This window comes from Mirounga leonina, unplaced genomic scaffold (assembly GCF_011800145.1).
Source record: "Mirounga leonina isolate KUSES-001 unplaced genomic scaffold, KU_Mleo_1.0 Mir_176, whole genome shotgun sequence".
Classification (NCBI taxonomy): Eukaryota; Metazoa; Chordata; class Mammalia; order Carnivora; family Phocidae; genus Mirounga; species Mirounga leonina.
Window position 1 is genome coordinate 33,925,880 of NW_023270454.1, and position 13,124 is coordinate 33,939,003.

The 13,124-nt window shown below is 45.5% G+C and overlaps 1 protein-coding gene across 1 annotated transcript in view; it reads left to right on the forward strand.

The window, feature by feature from the left end:
* GATB (glutamyl-tRNA amidotransferase subunit B) overlaps positions 1-13,124 on the forward strand; it is a 91,760-nt gene that overhangs the window by 53,623 nt on the left and 25,013 nt on the right. The window contains exon 9 of the mRNA XM_035022908.1: positions 1,426-1,615. Within this exon, the coding sequence (XP_034878799.1) occupies positions 1,426-1,615 (190 nt within the window). The remainder of the gene's footprint in view (positions 1-1,425; positions 1,616-13,124) is intronic.

The following is a 13,124-nucleotide window of genomic DNA, read 5'->3' on the forward strand; positions in this document are numbered from 1 at the left end:
TGGGTTCAATCTGTCCTTCCCAAGAACTTCTTTGTTCTCCGGTGTCACCTCCTACTCTGTTTATGCTGCTTTCTTACTCAGCCTGGAGTTTGGCTGTTAGGTCCGCCAGTGGCTTTGGCTCAAGCCCTCAGGTTAATAGGCGGGATTCAGGAACCCCCCCTTTGGTGTCCTCCTGCCCTCACAAGTCAAACTGATTCACAGCACAGATTTGGCATGGAGGTAATGGATTGCGTGCACGTCTGATCTGTCACCTTGGCACCCCATTTGTTCTGCGTTATCCTGCTTCTGCATAAGCCCTTTGACAAGTAGAAGTGGACAGAAAAATGTTAGATGCTGGAATGGGGTAGAGGGAAAGATGTTATATGTGGTAGTGCTGCAGAGAGTTCCCACGTGCTCCTTGGTGTATACCATATACCCTGCCTCACCACCATGGTTCCCGTAATAACATCCTGCACTGCTATGTGATTCGCATTTATTACCCAGGAAATGTTGAAAACTCTGACTAAACACACGTACCAGAAACATGCCACAAAGAGTGTGGTACATTTGTTACAAATTAAGACTTGGTTATTAACTAAAGTCCATAGTTTACATTAGGGTTCACTCTTTATGTTGTACATTCTGTGGGTTTTGACCAAATAGTGACGTGACACCTACCGTTATAGTGTCACAGGGAATAGTATCACTGTCCTAAAAATCCCCTGTGGTCCACTTACTCATCCTTCCCTCCCTGCTTCTACATTTTTTTAGGCAAAATCTATTTATTTCTTCCACTTCTCAAGAAAGATAGTTTTCTTTTTCTTTGACTTTTCATTTATTTCACAAATACTGCTAAAAATAGAATTTTTAAATGGGGAAATGTCATTTTTCTCCCTAATAAGTAAATTGTTCTCATTTGGTCCTGTTTTTCCCCGGCTTCTGTCTTTGTGAATATGTACTTTATCCACAATTATAAATCGCAGTGTAGTATCAACCCTGTGTTGTGCGTTTTTCATTCATCATGGTTTATAAGCATGGAGAGGGGCAGGTCTGGTGGTCTTGACCTGGAGTATACACTTGTAGACTCATTCCTGGGAAACAGAATTGATATTAGGGGACGTTAGAAAATACCTGGATTTTTATTTTATTTTATTTACTTATTTGACAGAGCGAGCAAGCATGAGCAGGGGGAGGGGCAGAAGGAGAGGGACAGGCAGACTCCCCGCTGAGCAGGGAGCCCAACATGGGGCTCAGTCCCAGGACCTTGAGATCATGACCTGAGCCAAAGTTAGATGCTTAACCGATTGAGCCACCCAGGCATCCCATAAAATATTTGGAATTGTAACATGACATCTAAACACAAAACTTGTGTATCCATAATAGGGGTTTTCTTTCCTATTAAGCCAAATACTTCCAAGTCAGACCCCATTTCCTCTCCCTGCCTAGGTTTATGCCCGAACCCAACCTGCCTCCCCTCCTGCTCCATGACACCACGTCTCTGCCTCCCGGTGCAGACCCACAGCAAGTGATCAACATTGACTGGATTCGGGAGCGGCTCCCTGAGCTGCCCAGTGAGACCCGGGAGAAGCTCATTCAACAGTATGGGATGCTGCCAGAACACAGCTTCGCCTTACTGGTAGGTATTGATCAGAGGCTCAGATAAGCCCAGCTCAGCAGTTTGGGTGATGCTCTGCGGTGAGCTCTGTGTAGCGCAGGCAGATTGCTTCAGTTGTACAGTAGATGCTTCTGAGAAGAACAAGGCACGATAACCTTTGCTCACTACCCTTTTTGGTGAATATGCCTCATGAAACCAGAAGGTGAAGCAGCATCTCATGTCAGTCATCTCTTCTGTGCAGAAATGAACAGCTGCTCACAGCAGCTGTGGAGGCTTCTTGAAGACAGTCCAAATGTTACGGATGAATGTTTTCCCATGTGTCTGCAGGACAAAAGAAAATCTATGTATAGGGTTTCTGGATGTCCAGCAGTATTGAACCATGACAGGGTCTGGCAGGAAGTTCGGCTCTCAAAAGCCAGCGAGCTGTTTCTCCAGCTGTAGAAGGAAAACGTTTATTCCGCACGAAATGTTGAAAACTCTGACTGGAAGTATCGGTCCTTTGAGGCTTGAGGGTGCATCTTAAGGGGCCATTAGAGAATCTGACACCACTGAGACCTGCTTAGGGATTTTCCCTTCTTTTCAGAGCTATTCGCCGGCTTTGCCGTTTTCTTTGTCAGGGCAACATTAAAGGGGTGCGGCACCGGTGAGGGTAGGGTTTTGTCACCATTGTCTTCGGCTTGTCTGAGGGGGGAAGTAGAAAGCTTTGCTACTGCATGTTTCGGGGACTGGGTATATGCCACACTGACCTTCGGGAGCAGCAGAGTCTGCAAACTCTGGATTTCTACATTTTAATTGACCAGTAGTAAGTAGATAGAGTGTTAGAATGTTCATATTTATATACTTCAGTGAGAGCAGCCCCACCGTTTCTGGTACAAGGTAGGCAAGTGAATGTTTGTTGAGTGAATGATTCTCTCTTTATGAATCAGCTAATGTGAAAACTCTCTGGAGAGTCTCACGGGAGAACTCCTCTTTTCCTACCAGTGACGATTGGGCAGGCCCTGATAGGTTTTCATACTTTAGGCAGGGTGACCACCGCCCACTGCCTCCTGTGGGCTGCGTCCGTAGCTTAGTCATAACTCTCTGATGCTTACGAGGCTGGATTTTAGTCATTTCTTCGTGTGACTTGTTCAGCCCCTTGCAGGCTAGGACTGTGTAACCCTCTCACTCGCTGTTCCTCAGCACAGCTCGGCTCACCAGCAGTGGCTTAACGCCAAATCTTCGACCAGGCAAGTCAGTTCGCATCTCGGACTGAACACCTTTTTAAACTGAAGCCTCTTACGACTCAGGCATTTTCCTGAGGTTGGTTTAACCCGACTGAGGCTTAGTCCTACCCATCCTCCCCACTGTCTGATGAATTTCCAGCCCACGCGAAATAAATTCCAGACTCAATTCCAAATGCTAAATTCCAGTCCTGCATTTTATAACTCCCAGATTACACAGGGGATGGAAGGACTGGGACGGAGCCTACAGGGACTGAGCCTCCAAGATGTCCATTATCTGTCTTTGGCCTTCCACCAGGTGAATGGAGGCAGCCCTTGGAGGTAGCAAATGAAGAAAACCCAGGTTTCTTGGCCATTTCTTTGCTCACGACTGTGATTTCAGAAAAGAATCCACTAAATATAACGTTGAAAGTTCTTTTTTGTATATCAACTTTCTTCACAAGAGAGGTGAAAAGACCTTTCAGAAACTCCTCTCAAGAATATGGCTATTTCTCTCCACGGCCCTGTCTGCAAGCATTTGCTCCTTTGAGAGAGCATCTCTCTAGCACTGTCACGCTTGGCCTCTGACGAGCACATGATGGCGAGGAGCATCTGCCTCCTTGCGCAAACAAAGTCCTCTGAGGGCGGGGACATTTTCGTATTCATGTTTGTGTCCCAGGCTCCACTTATGTGTCCTTCACAGGAGGCCCTGAATAAATGTTTGCTGAAGGTGCCCAGCGAGTGGGTCCAGACTTTAAGGTCCTATTGAGGGGAACCTGTCTTTCATCTGTTCCGTCCACAACTTTTATTTTGCATCTCCTATGTAGCAGGTACTCAGACAGGGACAAATATATTAAAAAAAAAAAAAAAAAAAGTGTTTCTTCGTTTTCCAAGAGTTTATATATATATAATACACACACACACACGACACAGCTAACCAGCCCCTGGGGCAGATTGCAAGAGCTAGATTCATACGGTGGGATGGGAGCCCAGGGAGGTAGTGATTACATTGATTGGAACAAAAGGGAAAAACTTCCAGAAGAAGGTGATTTTTGAGCCAGTTTTGAAGGGATTTTTAATATCTTAAAAATACACTTATTTTTAATAGCTTGCAGATAATGTATTAGGTGATTCGTTTTTGTTTTTGTTTTTTTTTAAAGGGGTAGTCCTTGAAATTTCCAAGATGAATATAAAGAGAACTAAATAGCAATGGAAAGAGAATGATTCAGAGAAATTGTTTTCCTGAAAGTGGGTATCCTGAGCTCTTTACGACTTTGTAATCATTGAAAGCTGAGTTACTCAGACCCGAAAATGATATGTTCATGTTTTTTTTCTTGCCTTCATCAGAAACACAACAGATTGCCGAGAAGGGCAGATGCACAAATCTAATGAACCATCTTTGTATTTAAAGAGTGCCCAGGAGTATTCATTAAATAAAAAGCAGTAGTGGAGGTGCTTTGCAGAGCTCCGACCCCACACTCAGTGCCTTTGGATTGCTTATTCCATTAAGCATTTAAGCACATGCCTTACCCACACATACTAAAAACTTCAGAATTTAACTCTAGTCTTTAATTTGTCCTGTCATTTTATTATGTGGTAAGCACTGCATTATGTATTGGTAATTTCTGCTTGATATTTGCAGAACTCTAGTATTTTAGCATCTACAACAATGTGTGGCACATAGTAGGCACTCAGTGAATATTTATTCAGTGAATGGTCAGACAAATGATACTCTGACAATACTCATGAAAGTCCTGGAAGAAGCATTCCTGATAAAAGAATCTTAGTTTCTAAAGGTCAGATACATAAACCACTCTTGACCCCCTTGCAAATTGTGGGATGACGCCTGGCTCACTGAACTCTGGGTGAGAAGCACCTGGATCACCGCTTTAACCACCCCCCACGTACTGTGTCCAGATGCAGGTCACTTGGCCTCTCCGACTCTTGTTTTCTGAACTGGTCTTGTTAGGACATTAAATCCAATCTACATCCTGGTTTTCTCTCTTAAACCCTCCTGACAGTTCCCTCCCAACAGAAAACCTATATTACTGTTTTTTTCCTCTGGTCACATAAAAAGTACCCCACCTGAAACTTGAACCTATTTAGTTAACCTTGCTTCCCTATCTTATGTCAAATTGCCTTGATTGCTGACCTCATTTGTAAGGATTAAGGAATAGAAATACAGAATCTGAGATCCAGGTATTAGGATCCTGAGATATGAGAGGTTCTAATAGCATAGCAAGTCCTTCTCTGAGTCAGCATATTCCAGGAGTAATCATGAGAATGATCTAGATGATATGCATGTACATTTTTCTTAGCAGATAATCCCAGGGTGACGTCTGTGGGTTATCTCTTCCTAAACTCTGCCTTACCTGATTTGGAGAATGCAAACAGATTGTAGTCATTTGCTTAAGCAGTACAAGAACATGGCTGCTCGCTGACAGCAGGTTCTGCAATTTATAGCAGGTCACTTTTTTTTTTTTTTTAAAGTAGGCTCCAGGCCCAGTATGGAGCCCAATGCGGGCCTTGAACTCACAATCCTGAGATCAAGACCTGAGCTGAGATCAAGAGTCAGACACTTAACCAGCTGAGCCACCCAGACACCCCATGGGCCACTTTTTAATTTACGCTTACAACAACCCTCTGAGGTAGATACTGTTACTCACCCCATTTTACAGATGGGGAAACATAAACTATGGTGGGGTGTAGTACATTAAGTATCTTCGCCAGGCCTGTGGGGGGCCAGGTTCAGTGGTCTGAACTGACTTCAGAGTCCAGGCTTTATTTCCATTTCTAAGCTCTACTGCCTGCCTGCATATATAATGTGCCACAGTGACAAACAGGAATATGTTTCAAGTTCATTGCTGTTTTGGATCACTTGATAGAGAAAATAGAACTTTTACTTTTGTTAATACTGTTGTTTTTGTTTGTTTGTTTTGGTTGTGGTTTTCTTCGTTGTTTTATTTTTGGGTTTGTTGGGGTTTTTTTTTAGATTTAATTATTTATTTGAGAGAGAGAGAGCAGGAGTTGGGAGCAGAGGGAGAGGGAGAAGCAGACTCCCTGCTGAGCAGGGAACCTGATGCAGGGCTCAGTCCCGGGACCCTGGGATCATGACCTGAGCCAAAGGCAGACGCTTACCTGAGCCACCCAGGTGCCCAATACTAATGTTTTATACAGTCCCACTAATGCTTCATGAAGCAGTCACAGACCATTGGTTCATTTAAAACTTTTGATCACCCTGTTTGGTTTTTAAGATGTCAGACTGCCTTATAAAGAAAGAAAAAGTACTGTCTCCTAAATTTAGTGAAAATCAGTCAACTTCAATGAAAAGCAGAAATTATGTCCACAAGTAGAAAATTTAAATCACAAAAAAAGAGATATAAACTGTCCTCTCTAACTTTATTTTGTTTCTTAAACTTGGTGCCATAGGTTCTTGGCTCCTTCTGAATGAATCATTGAAAAGGTCTCCAAAAGAGGGCAGGATGTGTGCGGTTTGTAGGATGATTTTGCCTGTCGCCTCATGTCACGCAGCCCAGCACATGGTAGGCACTTGGTAAGGACCAGATACAAGCTCACAGGGTGCCTGGCTGTGTATGAATTCATTAGGTGGAAAGATGTCCATCTCATCAAGATTTCAGTGGAGGAATGGCATCGCATTCCCAATTTAGTGTTTCTTGAGAGCCTGCTGTCCTTGCCACAGTGCCCTGTGCTGTTTTCAGGTAGAAGAGCTTTATCTTTTCCATGTCGCTTTTCATTCTCCCAAGTAGCCCTGCAGGGCAGTGGGTTGAAACACTAAGAGACAGTCTTGATTTCAGATCTCACCTTGGACACCTGGGAGCCGGGAGGGCTATGCAAAGGGAACTGGCGCTGCCACTCTCCCTAGCTAAAAGAGGGGAGGGAATGATTCCCTTACCCCGAAGATGATTGACAGAACAGAATCTTCACTGAATCCCAACAAAATCCAAATACAGCCAAGCGGACTCCCTAGAATAAGTTGCCAGGGAGAAGAGCACTGACACCAAAGAACTGCTAACGCGTTTGAGAGCCGCGCAGGGCAGAATTTTAAGAAAAATCCATCATGGCCACAGTGAGACTGTAGGAAAATGTGACTGTGACCCTCCAAATTAGTGACCCGTGCTGCCATACATGTCTGTCTGTCTTTGTATTCAACCTCAAGATACGTAGTCTTATTTGAACAACTTTTTTTTTTCCCCAGCTGGTTATTCCCCATTTGAAGTCATAATCCTTTGCTTCTGACACCATGAAAAAGGTTAAGGTGTCTCTGGGGACAAAGAAGCAGAAAAGATATTATGACTGTGGTTGATTATTAAATGGATTGTTTTCCAAGAGTTTTGCTTTGAGTTTCTAGTAAGCTTGAAATGGCTTGGTTTTCTTTTTGGATGAACTGTCTATAAAATAATTTCCCATGATAAATATCTGTGTACTCATAGATGATACTATTTTAAAGCTAATAGTTTAAAAGGCATCTGAAACTCTTGACTGGTTTCAGACTGCTTAGACGTGCTGAGGAGCAAAGCACTGGCCTTCTAACCACCGCTGAAGGAAAATCCATTTGGTCAACATTGTCGCTCACCATATTTCAGCTCCATGTAATTTTCGAAATTGATTTTATTCTTCGGTTCATAAAATTGCACCCAGTGCTTGCCAGCTTACGGGTGCTTTTATAGTTAGCCTATGCCCTGGAAATGTAACCGATATTTTTTTCTGGTAAAACTGAATAAAGGATGCATCTTCTAACTTTACTTCTGAAAAACCAGCAATTCGTTTATTTCAGATGCAAGTAACAGGACTTTCAGAGACGAGGATCCTCTGGGCTCAGATTCATTTGACCCCTCAGGGACCTTCCCACTAGAGCAAAAGTGCAGGGAGGAGTGAAGTCCCTAGTGCTCAGCCTTGGGGATTCACAGGGACTCTCTCCTTCACCCATCCTGAAGCCAGTTCTCCTGTTTGTGGGATGATTTCCTTTTGGGGACAATTAAAATACATTATTTCTGGTTTCAGTCCGATCTTGGTGCAGATGAGCAAGCACTGCCTTGCAGCTTTGTTGCCATTTTTAAGCTGCAGCCCGAAAGCTGCTGTTGACCAGCACAGGTTCCCTCCGTGTTGGGCCCATTTGACAATGGTGGCTTTAGGCACATTGAAATGTGATTATGATCAGAATTGATTTCTTGACAGCATACTACTTGTGGCCCATTCTCGAAGATACGGTTTTCTGGTTATGCCGCTCTGCTGTCAACTTTTATCACCTGATTATCCAAAGAAAAGTCTTATTGCCAGATTGGTTTCCTTCCCATCCCTCCTAGAGCTCATGTATCTCGGAGAATGTAAACTCATTTTCACATGAGTCTAAGCTAAATGTAGGTGTGAACACTCTCTGTATGGAATGGTTATCTTAAACTCAGATGTGTTTACTTCCCGACTTCGCTAGGAACAAAGCACAAGTGAAATTGTTGGGACTAGAGTTTTGCTCAGATTTTAGGGGCTTCCAGGCCCGCTGGGAACATGACCCAGGAGTAGAAACTGTGAGGACCAAAATAGGATGGTAGACCTTTCTAGTTGTGTATTTTATGAGACAGACTAGAGAGTATACCCTTGGTGTTTCTGGGGTAATTTCCAAGCCTCTCCAGATCTCCATGTTCTTGAAAGAGGCCTTGATGGTTCAGGATTCTGGCTTCCTCCTGACATGCTCAAGTGAGAGCAATGTTTCCTATGCTAGTCTCACACCACCAATTAACTACCTTTAGTTTTTTCCCCACTGAAGACTCTTCTGGATCCGTCTATTCCCCCCACCCCCTCCACTCATTGCCAGATTTCCACAGCCACTTCTTGTTTCCATGAAAAGCAGAGAGAAGGCTCATTCGCATCGTAGATCCAAGCTGGCACCCCACTGAATGTGTCCATCCTTAATCTCACCATAACTTCTGCTTTCTTTCCTTAGAACCATCACTCAGGCCTCCCTATCTAATTTCCATTTCCATCCCAACACTAGCATTCAGTGTTATTTTCACAAAGGTGATGGGTCTGCATTCTGTTTTTCTCACTTTGTAAGAGTGATCAAACCCACAGGAATAAAGAGGGAACAACAGAGTCCCCACCGATAGACAGATGCTGGGCCCTCTTACAGTGTTTCCAGAAATGCTCAGTGGCCGCTCACCCCAGCACCCCCACCACGTGGCAGATGGGTGCAGTTTCCCTTTGTGCCTCCACGGAATGACACGTCATGACACATGAGCACCTCGCCTGGTCGAAGCCACCGTTGTTCAGTCCACAGATGCAGGGTCTGCTGTATAGTCGGCTGCTCCCCACACAGGAATGACCTGCCCGGTTAGGTATAAACTGGTGCACGAAGTCCCCGTAGCAGAAGAGTTAGAATGTAGTAAGATGCAGTCTGCCTGACACCAAGACTATGTGAGCAGTAGTGGGGGTGGTTTTGTAAGGTCCGAAGGCGCTGCAGAATTGGGCAGGGTCTTGGTTGAGGCGTACTCACCATAACTTCCATGAGGAGAGAGTGTGGAGGGGATGCAGAAGAGAGGCCCAGGGAACTCAAGCCACCCTCCTGTGCCCCAGAAGCTCTGTGTGGCCTAGGGCGGGGGGCGTGAATCTGTCTGCCTTCCTGATCTGGGAGCAGGTGTGTGCCCCGCCACAGCGGGAAGTGCCAGGTGGCATAGGGGTACATTGGCAGAGGCAGAAAGAGAACCTGCCGTTTTCTCCTAATTTCTAAGTTAATTGCTAAGGGCCTTTGCAACATTTTTAATGTGTGAAGAACCTTTGAACAGATGGCAGGTACCAAATAAGATAATGGAAGTGGTGGGAAAGGGCATTCTTTTGATAAGCTTGTTGCTTCACATTGTGCCTGGCACTGCTAGGTGCTCAGTCTCAGTCCCCGGGAAGGCAGGGACATGATATTTTCATCAGAGGCAGTGTAACATGGAGATGAAGGGCACAGACTGCAGAGGTTCAAATCCAAGTTCTGCTGCTCTCTCGCTGTGGAAGCTCAAGCAAGTTAATGCCTCAGTGTCCTCATCTGTAAGAGAGAGTTCTACTAGTATCAACCGAGGGTTGTTGTTAAGAATTAAATGAGTTGGGGGGCGCCTGGGTGGCTCAGTTGGTTAGGCCACTGCCTTCGGCTCGGGTCATGATCCTGGAGTCCCGGGATCAAGTCCCGCATCGGGCTCCCTGCTCGGCGGGGAGTCTGCTTCTCCCTCTGACCCTCCCCCCTCTCATGTGCTTGCTCTCTCTCATTCTCTCTCTCTCAAATAAATAAATAAAATCTTTAAAAAAAAAAAAAAGAATTAAATGAGTTGGAGCGCCTGGGTGGCTCAGTGGGTTAAGCGTCTGCCTTCAGCTCAGGTCACGATCCCAGGGTCCTGGGATCGAGCCCCACATCGGGCTCCCTGCTCCGTGGGGAGACTGCTTCTCCCTCTGCCCCTCACCCTGTTCTCATGCTCTCTCTCACACACACTGTCTCTCAAATAAATAAATCTTAAAAAAAAAAAAAATTAAATGAGTTTACTTAGAAGAGTGCCTAGCACCTGTTGTTGTCGTTGTTAATACCATCAGCAGGAGCATCAGCCACGTGCGGCTCCCCACGGGGCCGGCTACTCTCTCCGTGTCTAGCCCCCATTCTGGATACACTTCTGCAAGCTTTTTAACTAGCCCCGAGTTGCCAGTCTGGGGTTCCTTTAGCTGCCAGGTCACTCCCTGCCACATAATCAGCTGTTCCTCAACTTGCACTTTGTGGGCTTTTTCTTGAGTCTGTCACTGGGCAGCTGTCTCTGTCAGGTTTTGTTCTCCTTCTAAATATAGTCCAGCTAATTTCTGCCCTGTCATCAGGTTCAAAGGGTGTGGGACTTAGAACAAGAATGGTGGTTGGGAAACCAGCCCTCCTCCTATTCCAACTGCATAGCCTTCGGACATTTTGTCGTCTCCAAAGGTAGAACGGACAAGACAGCTTGGTGAGAAGACAGTAGCATGCAAAAAGACATTGCTTCTGGGGCCCGACGCAAGGGCGAATCGGGGTTCCTCCCCAGGGCAGGCCGCGCAGGTGGGGCAATCCCTGCGCCTCGCCTCACACCCGCAGTGACCAGCTGACAGATCCATTAGCGGTGCAGGGCTCCTGTTAGCATCTCCGAGGCTGACCTGGCATTGGCTCTGGGTGTAATTGAATGCTTCGGGGAAATTTGATTAAAATGTGAAAGGACGCTTCCCGGCCATAGAGCTGTGGAGGCTGTCTGGTGTTACACGAAAGACAGGACCGGTTGTCCCTGCCGCGTTAGCTGTGGCTGAAGGAACAATTAGTGTTACATTTGGCCAGGAGACGACGCGCCGTATCGCTACGGTGTCAGCTCTGTCTGACGTAGGAGAGGTCAGTGCAGAGTCGGACGCTTGCATGTCGCCTTTGAGAAGGAAGCTAGGGGCTCCCTAACGCAGTGGCCTTTTTGCGTTGCTCTTAAATAGTTTTTATGTAAGGGAATCACCAGCCCACAGTTTTCCTGAGAACACCAGATGGCTGCACTGCCATGTTCACCAGGGACTTCTGAGATTCGTGCTTATTCGCTTATTAGCAGTTGCCGATCTCATAGAAAAACTAAGGAAACCTTATCTAGAATGCTGCAGTTTTTTTTCTCGAAAGGTGGACTTCTGATCTAAAGAGCCAGAGCAGGCGGCCCATGTGCGCCTCGGCATCGATCCGTCATTCTCTGGGCGGCAGCGGCCCGGCCTCCTTCAGCCCTGCTGCTGGCTGCTCACCCCATTACACCCGCAGATTTTCACGTCCGCTTGCAATTGTGTACTGAAACCGTGCATCCCCCAGTGAAGTATAGTTCCAGCTCCGACAGGCTTCATCACAGCACTGACACAAAAAGACAAACAAATCTGACTTGCCATGTTATCCATCCAATAAAAAAAAAACCACCCAAGGGTAGAAGAAGAGCTATTCATCACGTCCCAGCACCTCAGCCAAGCCTGGAAGTTCAACTGCAATATTTCTAGGTGGCTTTAGAAAACCTTTCCTTGGCAAAGCAAAGAGTTCTTCTGACAGCTCTTTTTACCAGCGAGCCAGCCTGTCTGGGTTAGAACAAAGGGAATTCTGCCCATCTGATTTGGGCTGGAGAGCGATTTTCTACTTCCCCAGTGGTTTGCTGTATCATGGTGGAAGTTGGAATACTTTTCTGTAAGTTAAGCAGGTCTTCCTCTTCATTCTGCCTGCATTTCCCTTATCTGCAGTCAAGCTTTGGCTGCTGAGGCAGCCTTTGCCCTGGTTTAGCATGAGCAGAATAGTAACGTTGGCCTGAAAAGAGATTCAAGAGATGATTATGGGATTATTCAGTAGGCTTGTCACCAGAGAATGTATCTGTTACAAAGGGCATGTAGATTTTTTTTTATTATGGAATGTCTACTTTAGCAATTGTATGCCCATGTATATTTTACAGCATCTACAATAGTTAAACTTTCAGAGCACTTTTGTTAGTATGTCTTGCTCTTCCGAGTACCTTATTTTTCCAGAAAGTTCCTTCACTTAACAAAGCTTTTCTGAAAGGGGCAAGGGTGAGAGCCTTACCCACAGTATAAAGCTTAAAAGACTATTTCAAGGAAAGTGTGGTTTGATTTGAATTGCAGCAGGTAGGGGAAATCTACTAAGAAATGTGTTCCCTCTGCATTTGGAAGCTTCACCTTCCCGTATGTGAGGAGCACATGTTTTTATTTTTCTTATTGGAAAACAAAGGATGGACTTAGCCAGACCTTTTGGTTCTGCCAAACTGATCTGAGCTGGCAGTTAGCCACTTGATGAGTGCCTTGGGGTTACTCTTATGCAAGCCTGGGACAATTCTAATATTTAAAGGTGAACATGGCACGATAAAGAAGGAGCATTCACTTGTGATTTTTTTTTTTTAAATGCACGTGGTGATGGCAGGCGTGGATTCCGTCCACAGATACTCCCAAGTAGCTGCCATTGCCCAGCCCTGACTTAGCTCTAGTTATAAAGTGAACCGGACAGAATGGCCCCCGCCTCACAGAGCTGACAGTCCAGAGGGGGTAGAGTCTTCTTCAAGTCCCCTTGATGATTGTTTTCACGGAGCAAGAGCAGAGGCAGGGTTAAGCTGTGTCTGGCTTGGCTCAGAAGGCCTGGAAGCCCCTACTGCCTCCATCAGTCCTGTGGTCTAAGTGGATCACATGTACCTGGGTTCTTCCTCATTTTGAAAACCATTTCTGTCACTTCCTGGGATGATGTGAAGATACATATAGTTACGATCCACTTTTGATTTTCCAGAGGTAGAATATTCCGTCTATTCCTTCTTGATTTGCTTCTT